This window comes from Anabas testudineus, chromosome 16, assembly GCF_900324465.2.
Source record: "Anabas testudineus chromosome 16, fAnaTes1.2, whole genome shotgun sequence".
Lineage (NCBI taxonomy): Eukaryota > Metazoa > Chordata > Actinopteri > Anabantiformes > Anabantidae > Anabas > Anabas testudineus.
The window spans coordinates 11,980,042-11,998,625 of NC_046625.1; the positions used below are offsets into that span (position 1 = coordinate 11,980,042).

At 40.3% G+C, this 18,584-nt stretch overlaps 2 protein-coding genes across 5 annotated transcripts; one reads left to right on the forward strand and one right to left on the reverse strand.

Annotated features, from left to right (window-relative positions):
- Positions 1-128: 128 nt before the first annotated feature.
- Positions 129-11,527, forward strand: LOC113169546 (DENN domain-containing protein 3-like). Of its 4 annotated transcripts, none has more exons than XM_026371044.1 (28): positions 129-232; positions 2,143-2,251; positions 2,554-2,743; positions 2,902-2,991; positions 3,143-3,258; positions 3,388-3,512; positions 3,764-3,875; positions 4,027-4,146; positions 4,230-4,328; positions 4,472-4,591; positions 4,762-4,877; positions 5,214-5,369; positions 5,473-5,569; positions 5,662-5,765; positions 5,926-6,092; positions 6,191-6,350; positions 6,455-6,650; positions 6,783-6,951; positions 7,246-7,505; positions 7,617-7,787; positions 8,020-8,149; positions 8,369-8,476; positions 8,750-8,889; positions 9,050-9,210; positions 9,339-9,475; positions 9,751-9,869; positions 10,108-10,245; positions 10,575-11,527. In XM_026371044.1, the coding sequence occupies exons 2-28, from the start codon at positions 2,165-2,167 to the stop codon at positions 10,791-10,793; spliced, it is 3,807 nt and encodes a 1,268-aa protein (XP_026226829.1). In that variant the 5' UTR covers positions 129-232; positions 2,143-2,164; the 3' UTR covers positions 10,794-11,527. The 4 variants fall into 4 exon arrangements, 3 of the variants coding, with proteins under 3 accessions (XP_026226829.1, XP_026226830.1, XP_026226831.1); XM_026371045.1 differs by having other exon boundaries at positions 6,194-6,350; XM_026371046.1 differs by having other exon boundaries at positions 2,637-2,743.
- Positions 10,732-18,584, reverse strand: LOC113169547 (potassium-transporting ATPase alpha chain 1). Its single transcript, XM_026371047.1, has 24 exons — positions 18,422-18,584; positions 17,871-17,975; positions 17,689-17,748; positions 17,373-17,576; positions 17,046-17,159; positions 16,786-16,920; positions 16,544-16,661; positions 16,079-16,347; positions 15,852-15,930; positions 15,518-15,637; positions 15,237-15,346; positions 14,959-15,093; positions 14,626-14,818; positions 14,226-14,401; positions 13,998-14,134; positions 13,725-13,875; positions 13,363-13,531; positions 13,024-13,178; positions 12,726-12,849; positions 12,464-12,609; positions 12,200-12,333; positions 11,762-11,863; positions 11,528-11,619; positions 10,732-11,436 (listed from the first exon to the last, which is right to left on the reverse strand). Exons 1-24 carry the CDS (start codon positions 18,431-18,433, stop codon positions 11,408-11,410), a joined length of 3,069 nt encoding a protein of 1,022 aa, XP_026226832.1. The 5' UTR covers positions 18,434-18,584; the 3' UTR covers positions 10,732-11,407.

The following is an 18,584-nucleotide window of genomic DNA, read 5'->3' on the forward strand; positions in this document are numbered from 1 at the left end:
GATAATCCAAGAATCATTTTTTACAGTACAGGTAACTTGTGGTATGAGACACAATTACAACTTGGAGTCACTTTGCTTCCTGAAAGCGTCAGTGCGCATGTTTGTCGCTCCACAAAGAGAAACAGGAAGCGGACAGAGGAGCTGGGATGAACCCGCTTCACGCAGTAGTGAACGGCGGGTGAGTGAAGGTGAAGAGGGATGAGTGAGGAGCCGCATGGAGGTCTGACAGGAGGTGAGTGAACCCGCAGAGAAGTTTAACCCCAGGTCCTTCAGCGACTTGTACGACTTGTAATCTTACTTTCAAATCGTTGACAAGTCTGAGATGTGGAGCTCGACCAGAGGCGAGAAGCGTCGTCTCACCTGAAGCTGCATCTCAAGTCCGGTCCAGACTCCAGTGTCAAGTTGGTTTAAAGCAAAAACAAACAAACAAACAAAAAAAAAAACGGCAACAACAACTTTAAAGGTCGTGATTTGGTTTAAAATTAAACACAGATGTTGGGTGTTGAATGTTTCTCTATTAACCGATGCCACAATCTTTCCCTGACTTGACTATTACTAACTATTAAAAACTTTACAACGTTGGAGTCAAACATCTGGATGCTGAATATTTTATGTTAGTCGCATATTTTGGTAGATAAAACGCATTTTTGTTGTTTGTGACTTGTCGTTTACCTACTTGATTGTGAACCTCCGATCTTTATGTTAACAAAAAAAACAAATCTGGTTGTAATTCTAATAATTTAAAAACGTATTTGAGATTGGAGTTGAATATAAAGGTCATGCTATTAATAATAATAAGGCTGGTGTTGCACACACAGCAACGGGATGAGTCAGGCAGTGTTTCCTCTACAGGTGAGATAGAATTACTGAAATAAGAAAGTGAGAAAGTAAAACAATGTCATTCCTGGTGAAACCTGGATCAGTATAATATTTAACATTGTTAACCTGAAAACCAAACTAAAGCCAAACTAGTTTATTGCCACTAACTAAAAATAACAATATTGTGTTGCAGAGGTTGATAAGCGCAGATGGATTGATGTAGACAGTGTAGTACTCCAATGTACTCTCTAGACTGAACAGCCTTAATGGAATTAAAGAGAAGATAATGAATTAATAATGAATTATTTATGGGAGTACTGGGTTAATTATTCTCCTAAATAGATTTTCTTTTAAGTTATGCTGTGAAACATTTTTTCATTTGTTAGGATTAATAGCTGAAATGTGTCTGTACTTGTCAACTAAAAATGAAAGTGTTTATTTAGTTTTTAACCAGAGGAAACAGGTGCTCTCATGTAATGAGTCATAGACGACAGCGTGTAAACGGAGGAAATCTGAGACCCTCTGAGTTATCTGATACAGTATATTGATAAAAAGCCTTTAATAATACATGTCTCAGCATGGATCATCTGGAAGCCCTCGTCACAGTGTTACAATAACAATATTAATGATAATAACATATTACATATTTAAGAAATGACTTCAGAGGTAATAAAAGATACTGTGCATTTCCACACCTAAGGAATAACTTGATACTCCATTTTCGTACTGTAGATGTAACATACAGGCTGTGTTTATTGATTGTATTCTATAAACTGTCAGTCTGCTGTAGGTAGAACTTCACAGTGCCTTCATTTTGACCCCACCTTCTTCCTGCATACTTACCTGCATAATAGAAACTTGTTGAGTCATGTACCTTTAAACCCATTCTATGATAATCCCTGAAGACTCACAGCGCCTTTGACTCATTTTACTTTCTTCTATTGTGATATATTTGTTCTGCGCAAACTCAGCAGCCGAGAGAATTCGTGGACTGCAGAATTATTTCATATGTTTAAAGTAACACTCTGTGGTGCAACTGCTGAAAGAACCGATGTAGAAACCATGATTGTGCAGTGTAGTCTCTGATGTAATATAGTCAATTCTGTGGACATCTTGTAGCTTCAGTAACTTCAGAGAAAGTATTTTGTCACTGCACCGAAGAATCCTATGACAAAATAACTGTCTGACTGGGTCTTTAGAAGTTTAGGAGTGGAAGAGTGGCAACAAAAACTGATACACGTTCTCGTACATATAAACCCTTTACTCCTCTCTCTCTGATTCCTCTGTTTCTTCTTTTTCTTTTTCTATTTCCATTGTTTTCAGTGGTTGTGATCCAGTAGGTCTGATGGTTTCAGTGATGATGGACTGTCTGCCTCCTGCTCTGCTGGAAGCCTGTGTGATAGTGGGAGCATCTACTGACAAACTCCTGGAGGTGACGCACACTCATGTTGTGACTGATGTAAAGGGAAAAATAGTAGAGTAGTGTTTATGTCGTCACAGATTGAATAACACGTCTTTCTTCATTCCATGATGTTGGGGTATTATTATTTTTTAACATGGTGAATCTCTGCAGATTCCTATGTACAGTCTCTACAATACTGTATTTTAGACTCCGCAAAAATGACCTTCTTTGGCCTGATTAAATAACTAATGTACAGCCACATATGTAAAATATGAGGTATATGTTCATTAGCTAATAATATAAAGAACACATGTCCCCCATGTCCCACTCAGGCTATTAACAACAATGAAGCTCCTGATCACATCCTATTAGATCCAGAGGTACTACATGTGCTGGCACCTCCCTTTGTTGACAGACCACAAACTGAGAGTGAAGTGGCAAGATCACCCCGGAGCAGACGGCGCTCCTTTCTTAGGAAGAAGAGGCAGTTGCCTCCTTCATCTAGTGCAACCCCCAACCAAGGTATGTTGTGCACTTATTTAATTTAAATATGTGATGTATAACAGTTATTAGTTTGTTTTCAAAATCACAAACAAGCTTATTCCTGGCCTAGTATGATTCTCTACGCAGATTAGTTAACCCTCATTGCCATCAGTGATTGGTGATTCTTATGTCTGCAGGCGGAGGTGTTGAAGACAGTGGAGAAAGTGAAGATGTCAGTGTTCCCAACAACATCGACCTCATGGCTATACCTCAGCTCTGCTTCCCTGGTATTTGGTTTAAATGTATTGTCTTAAAGCACTAACAGCAGTCACTGAAACATGATCGCAAATCATTAATGAGGTACTTAGTTAAAAGATTGTGGTCTTGGCGTATGTATTTTTATATTTTTATAATTATTACTTTTTGCCTCTTAAACAGGTGGGCTCCAAGTAACCAATGAACAGAGAGACGAACAATTCCACTTCCTGGTTTTCACTGATGTCTTTGGCAACAAGACCAATGGAGTAGTAATGCAATGTTATCGACCAATACTGGTACACAGTGCTGCTTCACACAGTTATTATCCTATTACCTAGCTGTGTAATACTGCTACAGCCACTGAACAGGTGTACAGGTGAACGAACTGCACATCCACACTGTACTGTATTGCTGTGTTATTATAGGAGGGGACGTCTGTCAACCATACTGGGGCTGGATCCTCCAAGTTTTCCAAACTTTTTTCTGCCTACAGTGTCTGTGTCATATCCAAGTATCCGTACTTCACTGCACTCAAAGACTGTCTGTCATGGTGAGAGAAAGTGAACTAAAATAAAAAGCTTGGCAAAAAAAATTGGTTTTACTTTAGTATATAAAATAAAAGAGTCCTAAGATGTTTATATCAAACGTTACTTTCTTAGAAAGAATAATTTCTCTGGTAAATTAATGTACAAAATGATGTTATGACGTTAATATGTTTGCACTAATTATTGTGTTCAGAGATCATCCTTGTTGTGTCTTTATTGTATTTCACTCTCTCTGTTTCTGTCTTCTTTTTTTTAGTCTGTCAATCCAGCTGAGAACTTGTTGTTTATCAGACATGGAGGAGAAGGTGAAGGAGTTTGCAGCCAAACTAACACTTGTGCCCATCCCACCTCCTGGACAACTACATGTGGTGTGTGTGCAGTGTGTGTTTATGCTTCCTAAAGACTTTGACAGACTTTTTCTAGTCTATGTATTTAATACAGTGTGGTGCATTTATTTTCACTGCGTCCTGTTACTTTGATTCAGCCAAACATCAACAGCACTAACTATGTGTCTTTCAGATGTTTACACTACGTCCTCTAACCATTGTTCTACCATCCCAAGAAGACAAAGACCACCCACCTATAGATTTAGACCTCCATCTGCCTTTTCTCTGCTTCAGGCCACAACATCTCCTGCAGGTATAACACATACCTGCTGCATGTGTCAACTCACTCGTGTTAGCTCTTTGCCTCTGGTTATCCATGTTTCTGTTGCTCTGCAGGTGATATCTTGCCTCCTGCAGGAACAGCGGGTGGTGTTACTTTCTGCAAACTGGGCGAGACTCACACTTGTAGCAGAGTGCTTGATGCATTTTATACAGGTTTGATTAAAATTTGTGTTTATTATATATGATTGGACGCTTTTTATACTGTATACCATCACTACTTTTTAATGTGTTGTTTACTTATTATCATGCTTTTAATTTGGTGATTCTTCATTTTGCTCATTCATCTGCACTTCCAGCCTTTGTCATGGCAGCAGCCTTATGTTCCTGTTCTGTCCAGAGGCATGTTGGACTTTCTGATGGCTCCAACTGCATTCCTTATGGGCTGCCATCTCAGCCATTTTGAAGAGATTGCTTCTGTGAGTACATACTATACTGTAACCTTTCAAATTAAAATACCAATACCTGCATACGTTAGGCCTGCTGTTAGGTGGTTTTAACTTGTTTTAGCTAAGTCATTTTTTTAGTTTTGTAGTTTTTGTGCTAATAAATGCTGACAGAATTTTTCATTTTAATCTTGTTTATGCAGGAAACAGATGGCCTGATCATAGTCAACATTGATAAAGGAAGTGTATCCACCTCTTGTTCTAAAACTTTTGACCTACCAGACATACCCCCAGCTGCTGCAGACTGTTTTGCACAGAGGTACTTCGTGTAATGCCAAGAATTACTTCAATAAATACTAAAATGCAGTACATAACAAAACTAGCAGGTATGTATCCTGGAGACATGAAGTGGAGATGCACTGTATTTCTTTGTTGATGGTAAACTTCTCGAAACTGAGACAGCCTCTATTGGTTTCAATAATATGGCTTTGAGTTTGCACTTTGTTTTTTTATACTTTCTTACATTTGAGATTCTAGTTATTTCTAACTTATATTAGTTTGTTTATTATTTTTATTTCACTGGGAGAAACAGACCTTTTTTTGTGTATGTACATACATAGAGATGATAAATAAAGAAATCTTGAATCTTTCGTAGGTGTCAGTCTCTGCAGATACATTTTGACTTGGATCAGTGCCACCATGCAAGCAGTAGTGACATCAATGAGCAGCGGACACAGAGAAGAGCATGGCAGCATAACCTCAACCTCGACATCCAAAGGGTTACACTGGAACTGATCGTCAACATATTCAGGTTCTGTGTGTCTTGTATTTAGCAGTGAAGCGATCAGATCTAATTGTCTGGTTCTCCTAAAAAGTTAAATTACACTCACGTACAGTATGTATGTATTTAACAGGGATATTAGCTGTCACCTGAACTATGAGCACAGAGTGTTTAATAGCGAAGAGTTCCTCAAACAGAGAAAGCCAACGGAAAAACCTTTTTACAAGACGGTAAGTACTAAAAAAAGGTTTTATTATGAGATCTTTTTGGTGGATTTAAGTGCAGTTCCAGTTACTCACTGTTCTTTATGACTGTGTTGCAGGTGCTGGAGACGCACATCTTCCATTCCTTTCTCAAAGATCGCCTCAACAGGAAAATGGACAATTTTGCTCGAATGGAACTCAACACCCGTTCTGAGATGCAGAAGTAGGATACACAATGTTAATAACAGATATATCTTTAACTGTAAATAAATGCAACCGCTGAGTGTAATGGATATATTTTAAAGTCAAACTTGATGTGAGTTGACCAGTTTGTAGTTGGTGTGAATCCATTAAAAAAAGTGTGTTCACCATCCACATGATAGACCCACTCACAGACCCACAATGGAGATTCAAGCCTGCAGGAGGAGCTCCATCACAGAGAGAAAAATGACTAAAAGACTTGGAATTAGCCTTCCTAACTTGGGAGAGGACCAAACTATCAGCTTCCAAAGACACTCGCTGCCGACCAGGATTGTTACGTCTGAACCTGGTGAGAGTAGAGTCAAACATGTGCACGTCATATCCATTTATGTAGAGTATATACAGAGACATCCTCCTTCTTCACCTCTTTCTCTTTTTGTTCCCTAGCAGTAAAATCTCCTCCTAAACTTGTGAAGATGTTTGAGCTCCCAGACTTTCCAGAGTCTCTGTCGTTCCACTCTGTCCAAGGTTATTACAGTAAGCTCATCCAGCAGCTTGGCAAAGCCGTCTTCTCTGTCCAAAATGAGAACTCTACCCTGTTGGCCAGGTACTCTGCTTTCCTCTTTATCTTTCTTTCTTATTTTTGACACTAATAAACTTTGCTAGTGCCCGTGCTCGTGCTGAGTCCAAAGATATGAAACTCCTTTGCAGATTTTACTACCTGCGTGGTTTCATCAACACGTTGTGTTCGCGCCGGCTGGACGCTCTGAGCGATTTCCAGAACCTCTACAAAACAGACACTCTCATCTTCCCCACTCAGTTAGTCACATGGCTCGTGGACTCACTGCACCAAGATGAGAGACAACAAGCTGACAGACGACCTGAACTCCAGAGACTCATCCTCCGGGTCAGTCAGCTCACACATTGTTAATTTTAGTGTTGTAGAAGTATTGGCTGGAGGGCAAACTCAATTTTGATGTAATGGTGGCATTATATGTCTGCTGGTGATTAAGTGTTGATGCTGTCTTCTCTTCATTAGGTAAAGACAGAGAATGAGAAACCTTTGGTGCAACAAGATGACCATGTCAAGAAGTTTGTGTTCCCCACACAGAAACTGCCCCAGCAGGAGTTTGTGCGTTGCGTTCAAGAGTGTGGGATTGTTAAGGATGTTGCAACCATACGCCGTTTATTCGAGGCTCTTGCTGACGGTAAGTGAGGAGAAGAAAAATGGAAGATGCAAAACACAACTGCAGTGAACAGGTACATAGTATAGAAATGTACAGTGGATTAGTATTAGTATTAGTATTAGTATTAGTATTAGTATGAGAGTATATTAGTGTCATTACCTATTGAGCTGTTGATATACCGAAACGGAGTACACATTACTAGTTGTAATGTGAAAGGAATCATTTATAATATCATTTATTTTTCTCATTTGTTTTTCTCTGTTGAACTGTTACAGTTCTCATACACTTCTAAATCCCTCTTGCTCTGTGACTTAGGCGATCCAAAGCAGGTGGGTCACTACCTTTTCAGGGACTTCTATAAAGTCTGGAGGGAGACAGAGGCTGAAGCCCAAGATGTTAACCTTCCCGCTGATGTCATACACCACCTTGACAATAGTGAGTGTGTCTATAAGTTGTCGACCTGTGTTAAGACCTCCCACGGCGTTGGTAAAATTGCCATGACCCAGAAACGTCTGTTCTTGCTTACTGATGGAAGACCAGGCTACCTGGAAATCACAAAGTTCAGAGACATAAAGGTTAAGAATCTTATCTGGCTTTTCACTTCTTTTAAATGTTTTTAAATGTTTTCTCTAAATCATGTTAACTAACCCAACCTTCTAATTTTAATAATGAACTCCTCTGTGTAGGACGTGAAGATCGCATCCACTCCTCTTCCTCTTGTTCGTATTCCTTCCCTTCGCATCCAGAACTTCGGCAGGGCCGAGGTGTTTGAGGCCAACCTGAAGGCAGAAACTGAACTCTGGAGCCTAATGGTCAAAGAGATGTGGGGCGGACGAAAGATGGCTGACCAACACAAGGTAGAACGACGCATTTGCCTTCAGTCCTACAAAAACGAATGTGAGAGTGATGCAGTAGTTTGCACAGGACAGATCGACGGCACACGGTAGAATAATACTTGGAATGAGCGTTTTCTTTGGTATGAGCAGTGTAGGGGTGAATTAGTTACCTTTTTCACTACATAAGTCGATTTTCACTATGTTATGTTACTTTCTTCTTTTGTAACACAGAGTTTATTTTATGTCTCCAAAGGATCCTCAATACATGACTCAGGCTCTGAAAAACGTCCTGCTAATGGATGCTGTCACACGCTGCCTCCAGGCGCAGAGATCCATCACTGCTGTCTCAAAGCTGGCCTACTTTGACAGGATCAGACATGAAGGTCTGACGCTTGTGTTGCTTCTGAGGATTCTGATTTATGGATCAATTATTTTATCCACACACACATAGTATTCAATAAACTACTTAATTAATGGAATTAACATTAAGATATTTTTCTGTCAACTAATAACTGAAAAGTCAATTAATGTGTCTCTCTTTACACCCTTCTTGATTCAGAGTCTGTTATATTCACTCATTTATTGTGTTTGTTTGTGACCAGTGTCCATGATGGAGCATAAAACTACCTCAGAGACTCTAAAACATAAAATTAACCCATCACTGGACCTAGCTGAACCTCAGACTGTACACGTGCTGCTGTACACACCAGGTACTGGGTGCAGTCATTGTTTGCTGAATATTAATTTTTGTTTGTTAGTGTGTTGACAATCATCATATTTTTTAGTGTATAGATATTAAGCCATTTATCTGCACGTTTTGTCAGTATTGTATGGTACAGTATATTATAAATGACAACTGTCTATGAAAAGGTTAACATTGTTCACCTCCACCTTTCTGAGCAATACTGTGTGTTTTTACTGCATAGTCAGTTCTCATGGTTCACCTCTCCACCGCTCTTGCATCCCTCGGCCTCTCTCTCCAGGTCAGTTAAATTACGGTGACTCAGAGGGTGAGATGAATCCAAAGCTGTGGGTGGCTCTCAGTGGGGGTAAAGTGGTTGTATTTGATGCAGCTAGCTGGTCCATGCTGCAGGGCAGTATTCAGGTTGGCAGTTCGCAGCTGGTGAGTGCAGACATGCTCTACTATACCACTAATCATCATGCCGGAACCACCATAGCTAATAGAAACCATGTTGACTTTACATAAGTCTGTGAATCTTTTAGTCTATTATTTTTAAAGGGAAGTGAAACTGAGATATTGTGCCACATGTTCTTCTGTGTAGAACTGCATGCTGGGAATGGTCCAGGAGCAGGTGTGGATTGGCTCTCAGGACTCTGTTATCTACATCATAGATATTCAGAGCATGTCCTGCAACAAGCAGCTGACTGAGCACAGACATGAAGTGACGGGACTCACGGTGAACACCGGAGATCAACAGAACAGGTAGAGACACTTCAGTTAACAGCTAGTACACAACGAACATTCAAAGCAAATAGCATTGAATCTAAATGTGTAAGGACATGTTGCAGCTCTCTAGGTGTGTTTTAATAAGGCTTTTCTCTCTTTGCCAGTCAGCAGGCATACTCCTGCAGCAGTGATGGGGCAATTCTGCAGTGGGACTCTGCAAGTCTTGAAGTGAAGAGACAGTTCTACTTCAAGTGTGACCGTCTCTCTTCCATACAGATCCACGATGGCGCACTATGGTGCTGTAAGTACACTGTACACTTAAAGTCTTCTTTTGTTTAATTTATTTCATGTGTGCTCCCTCAGGTACACATACACTCTTCATGTTCTCACAGCTAACATAATCTTCACTGTATTTTTAATCCATCAATGTGCCATTTTATATATTTCCAATTCCAGTTGCACAAAGGACATTACAGCTATAAGACCTTTGTCTCTGTGTGAATATTCTTTACAAAAGCAAAAAAAAAAAAGAGGCTGGGAATGATTTGTTGAACAGAAGCGCCTGTGTATGTTCAGGTTGCGGTGACAGTATTGTGGAACTGAAAGAGGATGGGACACCCCAACGAAAGATGGCACTTCCTGACAACTTACAAAGCATGTTCAGCAGCTTCAGCAGCTTCATTGTTATTCCAGAGGTGACTCATCCAATTTGTCAATTAAGCAATGTAGCAGCTATCTAGACCACTTTTACATTGCTGGAGCCAATACTGTGGTACTGTAAGAAGTAGTTACAACACTTACATATGCAAATGCAACCATATCATAATTTGTTTAGCTGCAAATTATTTTGTTACTCCTAAAAACTTGCTGGCTACATATCAAATGCTTCTTGTCAGTGTTTGTATGTGCTAAAAGTATATGTGTTTGTTCCAGTTAGGTCAGTTGTGGATGGGCTGTGCAAAATCAGGTGAGCTATGTGTCTGGCAAACTAACAACCACTATCATCCACACAAGAGGATCTCTCTGCCAGGTAGCGCAGGAGTCAGCTGTATGATTAGAGTCAAAAACCAGGTACTGTACATGTCATATTACCTTTTGAATGTTGAATTTGCAAGTTATTATGTAAGCTGAAATAATTAGTCAGATATCAGTTGATTGCCAGAAAATAATAATAATTTCTATTTTGAGTCAAATATTAGTTTTAGTAAATAGAATTGCTTAAAAGTTTATTTTTTAGTATTTTATGACATTTTATAGACAAAACTATAATTAAATTGCACATTGGTTGTAGCCCTAACATGTTGCTACTGTGACCAGGAGCCTGAAACACATAATGCATATGTGTATATCGAAAAGTGACATCCACTCCAGCTTTCCTTGATTCCCTCTCCTCTTCTCAGATCTGGGTTGGCTGTTACCGACAGAGCAGTGTTGGAGGTCACTGTGATGGTGGGTTGAAAGGTCAAGTGTTGGTGCTTGACCCAGAGAGTCACACAGTGACAAAGGAGCTACAAGCCCATTCAGACACCATCCAGGCGCTGTGCTCTGCTGAAGATCGCTACGTCCTGAGTGGCTCTGCATACCGCGATGGCAAGATTGCCATCTGGAAAGTTGAGTAGAGAACAGATGTGAAAAAGAGGTGTGTATAAGAGAACTAAGAGATAAGAAGAGAACAAGGCACTAATGAGAACACACACAAGAGATGACAAACAGTTACGCCTATTCTTTCTTTTTCACATCTTACTGTGACTACGTTTCTCTGCTGTGAGAAAAAATCACCTACACCAAAAGGTGAAAGTAGCTGTTATACAGTATATCGCATTTGGGATTTTATCAATGCATCACCTGGAGGAAGACCATGCAAGAGGGAACAATTGTCTAATGAGACAGTGCTAACCACTGTCCTCCTTCATGCTGTCCTCCTTCTTTTGTGTGTAAAAAAACTGGGTTTATTCAACATATCAACAGAAAAGCCACAATATAATTAATATTTATGTTTTATTATTTGAATTACTCAAAGACAGCTTTAAGAAATGATCATGACCTTTTTACTTTGTTAAAAGGATTTAGGCAAATACTTGAGTATGAAACAGTGTAATGTTAACATTAAAAGACAGATTAAGCTATAAATACATAGAGCAGAAAGTAACATGGATGTTGGTGAATTGGTAAAGGTCCTCTGACTGATGAGTGTCGCTTTCATGCATATGGAGGGATGAGAGCTTCTCTGGTCTCAGTAGTACAATTCCTGATCCCACCAACCTGAGAGAATGTAACAGAGGTTTTACTGATGATGACAAATTAATGTTAAATGGTTAAAATGATGTTAAAAGGATAAAGGATGTCAACGTACTTCCTGGATGTCTTCTGACTCCTAATTTCCTTATTTCATCATAGACAAAGATTAAAATACCATAAGGAAGAGGAACAAACCACCACTGGACCCTAAAGCAAAAACATAAAAACATAACATCAGACTGATTTAGTTTCAAATATGAAAAAACAGAAAGAAAACATTGACATAGAATACATATACATTTTAATTCTTCAAAGCTTTAATTTTGGATAAGGCTCTGTGTGCTTTTACCTGATTGGCATGAAATTGAAGATGTTGGGCATTCCAGGACAGTAACAAAGCAGATTACCAAGGCAGAGCTGGAAGACTATGGCTGAAACCAGGACACGGTTCCTGCACACAACATAAATAACCAAACACCCACAAGGAATCTTGTTACCATCAGAAGCAGATTGATCCTGGTTTGTTTCCGTGTAATGTGTTCGAAGGTGAATGCACAAGGTAAAATGATATTGTTGTAATTATATAGAAACTGTAGTTTCCTATAGAGATGTGACATTTCATCTCCTGAACCATTCCTAATACTCCACACAGCATAAGTAGCTAATTTTGACTATTTTAAACAACATTGAGTAATAATCTGCTGTGAACACAGCTTTAGCCCTGGAGGTAATAATGTTGGCGTGATATGGACACAACACTTATACTAAATACTGAGTCTCTGCTCACCTGAAGAAGCCTTGCTGAAACACAGAGAGACGGCGAGTTTTCCTGATGAGCACATCTGCAATCTGACAGACCTCTATACTGACAAAAAACACAGTGTAGCATGTGTACTCCTGGTACAACCTCTGACTGAAAGTCTGTAAGCAGAGCAGAGGACACGGGGGAGAAATTAGTAGGTTTCTATGTTCATCTATGCAACAGGAGGCCAAATTAAGATTTTTCCATAGTTTGAAGGACCCAGAGATTTGATCTCGAACTTGTACTGACCCATTCTTGCCCGTAGCTGTCCTGTAAATCTTGAAGATGAACATCTTCCCACTGGGAACGCAGCCCAACGCACAGGAGTGGGAACCAGCCCTCCTGGGCCATGGCTGTGAAATAATCTGTAAAACCTGCAAAAGACTGAATGGCTCCTAAAACAGAGAGAGATTAAATGAAAAATGGGTCAGTACTATTTCAAGTAGATGAATCTAGCTCAGTGGCTGTTTGACACCATTCAGAGATCCAGCATAGACAGACACAGACTCACCTATCTGGAAGTATGAGTACACAGCCAGGGCTTCGTTCACCAGACGATCACGGCGAGGGTTCCTGGGCTTCAGGTGCATAATGTCACTTTCTGCTTTCTCATAAGCCAGAGACACTGATGGGAACTAGAGGAGAGACAGGAAAAGAAAATCATCAATACAAACCAAATGTTAGACACAATCGTGGCTTATTATAATTATATTATATTGTAATAACAATATATTATTATAATAATAATGTGCAAGTACAATGACTATAAATAATCGTTTTTTGCTAAACCATGTATTTATTGTACTCACAATGTCAGTGGCCAATTCAATAAAGAGAATAGTGATGCAGCCCAGAGGAAGAGGCACACTGACAGTGATGTAGATCAGATATGGAGTCAGCTCAGGAATATTTTTGGTTAACGTGTAGGCAATAGACTTCTTCAGGTTGTCAAAAATAAGACGGCCTACACATACACACACACACACACACACACACACACACACACACACACACACACACACACACAAATACAGTGAAGTCAGTGTAGAAAAACCAATCATCTGCCTTCATACCTGGAGAAAACTGGATTAAACCAGCCACATATAATTTGAGGATGTAATACATTCAGCACATTTACTAAGCCTCACCCTGCTCGACTCCAGTGACAATAGAAGCAAAATTGTCATCCAACAAGATCATATCTGCAGCGTTCTTGGCCGCATCTGAACCGGCGATCCCCATGGCAATACCAATATCAGCCTTTTTTAGAGCTGGAGAGTCATTCACACCATCACCTGTTACAGCAACAATAGAGCCCTGGGAGGGGGGGGGGGTATAAAGGATGAAAATGCTCTCTCAGAAGCCTAAAAAAGTAGTTTTATCATTCACACTGGATACTGGATTTAGGTATGCAGATAAATCATTTGCCCTGCTGCTTCTTCATTCATAATCCTCCATAAAAGGGATTAACATAAGATGTGAAGTTTACAATTTTGTCTTATGGATTTACCAGACGCTGACAACTCTCCACAATAATCAGTTTCTGCTGAGGGGATGTTCTTGCAAACACCATCTCGGGATGGTTCCGTAGCGCCTCATCCAACTCGTAACTGCTCATGTCTTTCAGCTGACCACCGCTGATCACACAAGCACGGGCATCCCTGCAACACAAAATGATGGACAGAGTTACAATAACCAACAATAAACAGACAGTCAGTCTCACTATACTGTATGTAATTGACATGAGTGTTGTTTGTTGTGTAGACAGCAGTGACGCCTGTACCTCTTGTTGACTTGCTCAACAGGTATACGCTTCCTCTGGGCAATGTCTTCCACTGTTTCACTGCCCTCTGAGATGATACCAACATTAGCTGCTATTGCCCTCGCTGTAATTGGATGGTCCCCGGTCACCATGACAACCTGATGTATAAAACATAAAGTTATGACTCAGGGAAATAAGAACAAATTCACAAAAGTAGAAATGCAGTGTCTTTCACTGCGCTTCACACACCCTGATGCCGGCCGTACGACATTTCATCACTGCATCGGGTACAGTGGCTCTTGGAGGGTCAATCATTGAGATGAGACCAGCGAAGCACAGTCCCGAGGTGGTGAAATTCATCTCATCAGTATCAAAGTGATAGCCACGAGGAAACTCCTTCTCATTCAGATAGAGGTGACAGAAACCTGAGAAGGGAGGAAAAGACAGTTATAAATAAAACACTACTAATAGAATAGTCAGTGCATCACATTTATATATATAAATCAGTTCCTTATTAACAAATCACCAAATAGCTGGAACACAGTAGTATTTAACTTCAGACACTTTACCAAAACTTCAGTCCAATTATATTAAGTTGCATGATTACAAATCAGTGTTGTGCCAGTTTTAAGAGGAAGCGTTCTCTAACCCAGGACTCTCTCGCCCAGTCCTCCCAGATCCATGTAAGCCGTCTGGAAAGCTTCCTTCCACTGCTCATCGAGAGGCAGCTCTTGGCCTTTTATCAAAATGGTGGAGCAGCGCTCTAAGATGCGCTCTGGTGCCCCCTTCATCACCAACAGGTAGCGCAGGTCCAGTGGATCCTCCAGTTCGTGGATAGACAGCTGGAGGAGGCAGGTAGTTAATTCAGATGAGCAGTAGATGGCGAAATGATCACTGTAGGAAACTCCAGATTAAACATTTTGTCTGGTTAAAATGTAATTGAACCAGGATACTACAAAGCCTGTTAGCGACCTGGTTTTACCTGGAACTTGTTGGTGGAGTTGAAGGGCACCTCCACCACCTTTTTGAAGCGATTACGATAGTCCACAATGTTCCCTATGGTCAGCTCGGTGAACTTCAGCAGAGCTGTCTCAGATGCATCTCCGACCACAAGCCTCTGTGGGAGAGGGTAAAAGTAAGATACAGAAGGGACAATACAAGTAAATCTTTTCTTTTTTTTTTTTTGTTTTATTTTAACAGAAAAAAATGGAACATTTTGTCAGCTCAGCATGATCCTACATTTTAAAACAGTAAACTTGCCTTGGGAATGGGAACTCCTTCCTGATCAGGTCTGAAGACAGCTCTGTTACACAGTGAAGCCACTCTCCCCAGTGATCGCCATGTCTCTGATGACTGGTCAAAACTCTGGCCTGAAAGCCACAAATTAAATGAATCTTATTTATCCTACGTATATTTACATTTATGAAGATTACGCCCAGGTAGCTCAATTCTAAATTATAACACTGATTATAAAAACAACAACATAGATTGATTTCAGAAGAATATGTTCTGGACAAACATGCTTTAGTCCATGTGTTTACCAGACTGATCTTCAGTAGTGTCAGCAGCGTGGATCTGGTTGTCGAACCACAAATGAGCAACAGTCATCCTGTTCTGTGTCAAGGTGCCTGTCTTATCAGAACAGATCACTGAAGTGGAGCCTAAACACACAATAGAAAGGTTCTCACATACTGTACTCATATGGACAGTGGAGACCAAACATCTTGTGAGTGAACATTTATGAGACATATGTTTATGTGAAATTTGTCATTATACTGCATGAAGAGTGGAAAATATAGATGAGACATGCAGAAATCTGTTGTTTAGATGGCAAAGCTCTACACACTGCAACTTTAAATGTAAAGAGATCCAAACCTAATGTCTCCACAGCCTCCAGGTTCTTCACAACACAGTTCTTCCTGGCAAGTCGTTTCGCAGTCAGAGACAGACACACCTAACAGCAAGGCAACACACAAACTTCATTTTCCATTGTATTTACCAATACAGGAGACAGGATATTGTGCAAAGTGAACATAGAAACTCCAAGAAACTGCAGTTTACAAACAAAATGATAGGTGACTCCTGTTGTTGCTCTCACTTACAGTAACTGTAGCGAGTAGCCCCTCTGGCACATACGCCACCACGATAGCCATGAAAAAGATCATGGCTTCCAGGAAGGCATATCCGATGAACATGGCAACCACAAAGAAGGTGAACCCAAAAAAGATTGCGAGACCAGCAATGATGTCCACAAAATGCTCAATTTCTATGGCGATGGGTGTCTTCTCGTTGCCCACGCCGCTTGCCAAACTGGCAATCCGACCGATGATGGTGCGGTCACCTGTGTTGATGATCACACCAGTGGCTACACCTGGAGGAGAGAGGAGAATCCCTTCTTATGTCATGTGAATGAAGACATACCTCTTTCAGTCTTTCAGCACATGAAAGTGGAAGAATTTAAAACAGAAATGCTAAATATACAAATAAAGGACAAATCCAATTACATAGGTCAGGCTATGTAGTGTATATGGATGCCTAATATTGATGTGTTGTGTACAGTGTTGTACCTTCCAGGCAGGTGGTAGAGAAGAAAGCAATGTTTCTGGTCTCCAGTGGGCTCTCGTGAGTGTATTCTGGACTTCTGGTTTGAGGTTCAGACTCCCCTGTCAAGGATGAGTTGTCAACCTGGCACATAAATTAAATTTCTATTGCTTAACTTTGCACTGTGACATGTTTCATTTCTTTTAAGAATCAGTATACCTGTGACCATATGTATGAATTCAGAGTGCTGTGAATTTGTAGGATCTACCTTGCAGCCCTGAGAAGTGATGACACGAATGTCAGCAGGTACTCTATCTCCTCCTTTGATCTCCACCAGGTCTCCCACCACCAGCTGGTAGGCGTTGATCTGATTTTTCTGGCCATCACGGATCACCATGGCTTGCTATAATGGAACATTAGGAGTAATGGTGATAAAGAGACAGAAGGAAACAAGATGAAAAAGGAAGGAGGTAATAATGAAAGGACAGATCATATATACAAACATGGAGTTGGTCATGCACAACCTACCTGTGGCACCAGATTCTTGAAACTGGCAATGATGTTGGTACTCTTGAATTCTTGGTAATAACCAAAGCAACCAGTTACCACAACAACAGCTATTAGGGTGATGGCCAAGTACAGCTGCAGTGAGAAAGAACACGTCACCACAAAAACAGGGGGCAGGTAAAGTCCATTTGAAGCTGTTCTCATCTCTTTCCTCCTTCACTTTTGCTTGTCTCTCTGATCCCTTCAGCTCAGAGCAATCAACATAAGTCTTGTTGCAGATGCATTTTGCTTTTTATCCTAGAGTGACTTTTGTCAGGACTAAGAATTATAAATGGAAATATAACATACATCATCAAAGCTGGTGAGGTTCCCTCTCCCAAGTTCAATTCCAAAAGCAATGAAGCAGATGACAGCTGCCACCCACATCAGACACTGCAGCCCTCCAGCCAGCTGCCTGGCAAACTTCACATACTCAGGCGTTCCTTTAGGAGGCTTCAGTTCATTTGGGCCATCTCTCTCCAAGATCTGCTGGGCAAAGTTGGTGGTCAAACCCTGTGGATGGAAAAAAAGAAATAATAAAATAAAAATAATAAAATAAGTTAGAATTACAGAGAAAGAAACATCCGACATTAAATTAAAGTCATTAGAGAAAAAAAAGTCTTACCTTGGTAATACTTGTGTTGTATCTCACTTCCAGCTCTTCAAGTGTAATCTCGTGGTCATCCTACAGGAGGAGACAGAGGATGTCACTGATTCAGATCTGGATTCATGTGATTCATCAGCAATGGTTGGTTGTAACTGAACATGGTGGTTGACACATGTTAACGATGAATTCAAAACACTCACTATGTCCATTTCTTTCTTCATGCCCTCTAGTTTTTCCTTCTTCTTCTGCTTTTTCTTCTTCTTCTTGTCCATCTCTCCATCCATTTCGAACATGTTGTAAGCTTCCTAAACCCAAGCAGATATGGAAAATAGTTTTTTTCATGCATACATTATATGTATGCCCACAATGCCTGACATGAACCGTAGCATGTTATATGCTGTATGCTCTCCACATGGACTGTTTATATAGTGCACGATGTGTGAATATGGGACAATTGAAAACAATTCATTAAATCATAATAAGTGTGCAGTCACCTCCACATCTCATATAGTATATAATGAATAAATCAAAGCTAACACCTCTTAGGTTGAAGTAAATTAAGTTTAAACTAAGTCAGCACAAGTGCAGATTTAGTAAATACATACCTTTGTTATTTAACAGCTTCAACTACAAGAGTACGTAGACATAATGCAGTAGTCTAATAATAAATCTGAATAAGGCCTCATGTGCAAGAAAAGATACATAACTTAAAAAGGCGAATGGTTAACAGCTAATCTGCTGGGTCTCCTACCGTTTTCGACATGGTTGCTGGTGTGATAGGGGACTGTTCTCCTAAATCAATGGAGGTCCAGACCACTCGGTCCTTCTTCGCAGCCGAAATTTTGTCAGTTACAGTTTTGTCCCAAACACACAGTCTGCTTCTCCCTCTCTCACACACACGCACCCACACCCAC

Bases quoted from the DNA above. Each gene is read 5' to 3' on its own strand.
- LOC113169546 (XM_026371044.1), top strand. From the start codon at position 2,165: ATGGTTTCAGTGATGATGGACTGTCTGCCTCCTGCTCTGCTGGAAGCC. The intron at 9,211-9,338 runs GTAGAGACACTT...TCTCTTTGCCAG, and splicing joins ACCGGAGATCAACAGAACAG to TCAGCAGGCATACTCCTGCA. The intron at 9,870-10,107 runs GTGACTCATCCA...TGTTTGTTCCAG, and splicing joins GCTTCATTGTTATTCCAGAG to TTAGGTCAGTTGTGGATGGG.
- LOC113169547 (XM_026371047.1), bottom strand. The intron at 15,094-15,236 runs GCAAGTTTACTG...CCTCTCCCACAG, and splicing joins AAGGAGTTCCCATTCCCAAG to AGGCTTGTGGTCGGAGATGC. The intron at 12,334-12,463 runs GTCAGTACAAGT...CTCTGCTTACAG, and splicing joins ACAGCTACGGGCAAGAATGG to ACTTTCAGTCAGAGGTTGTA.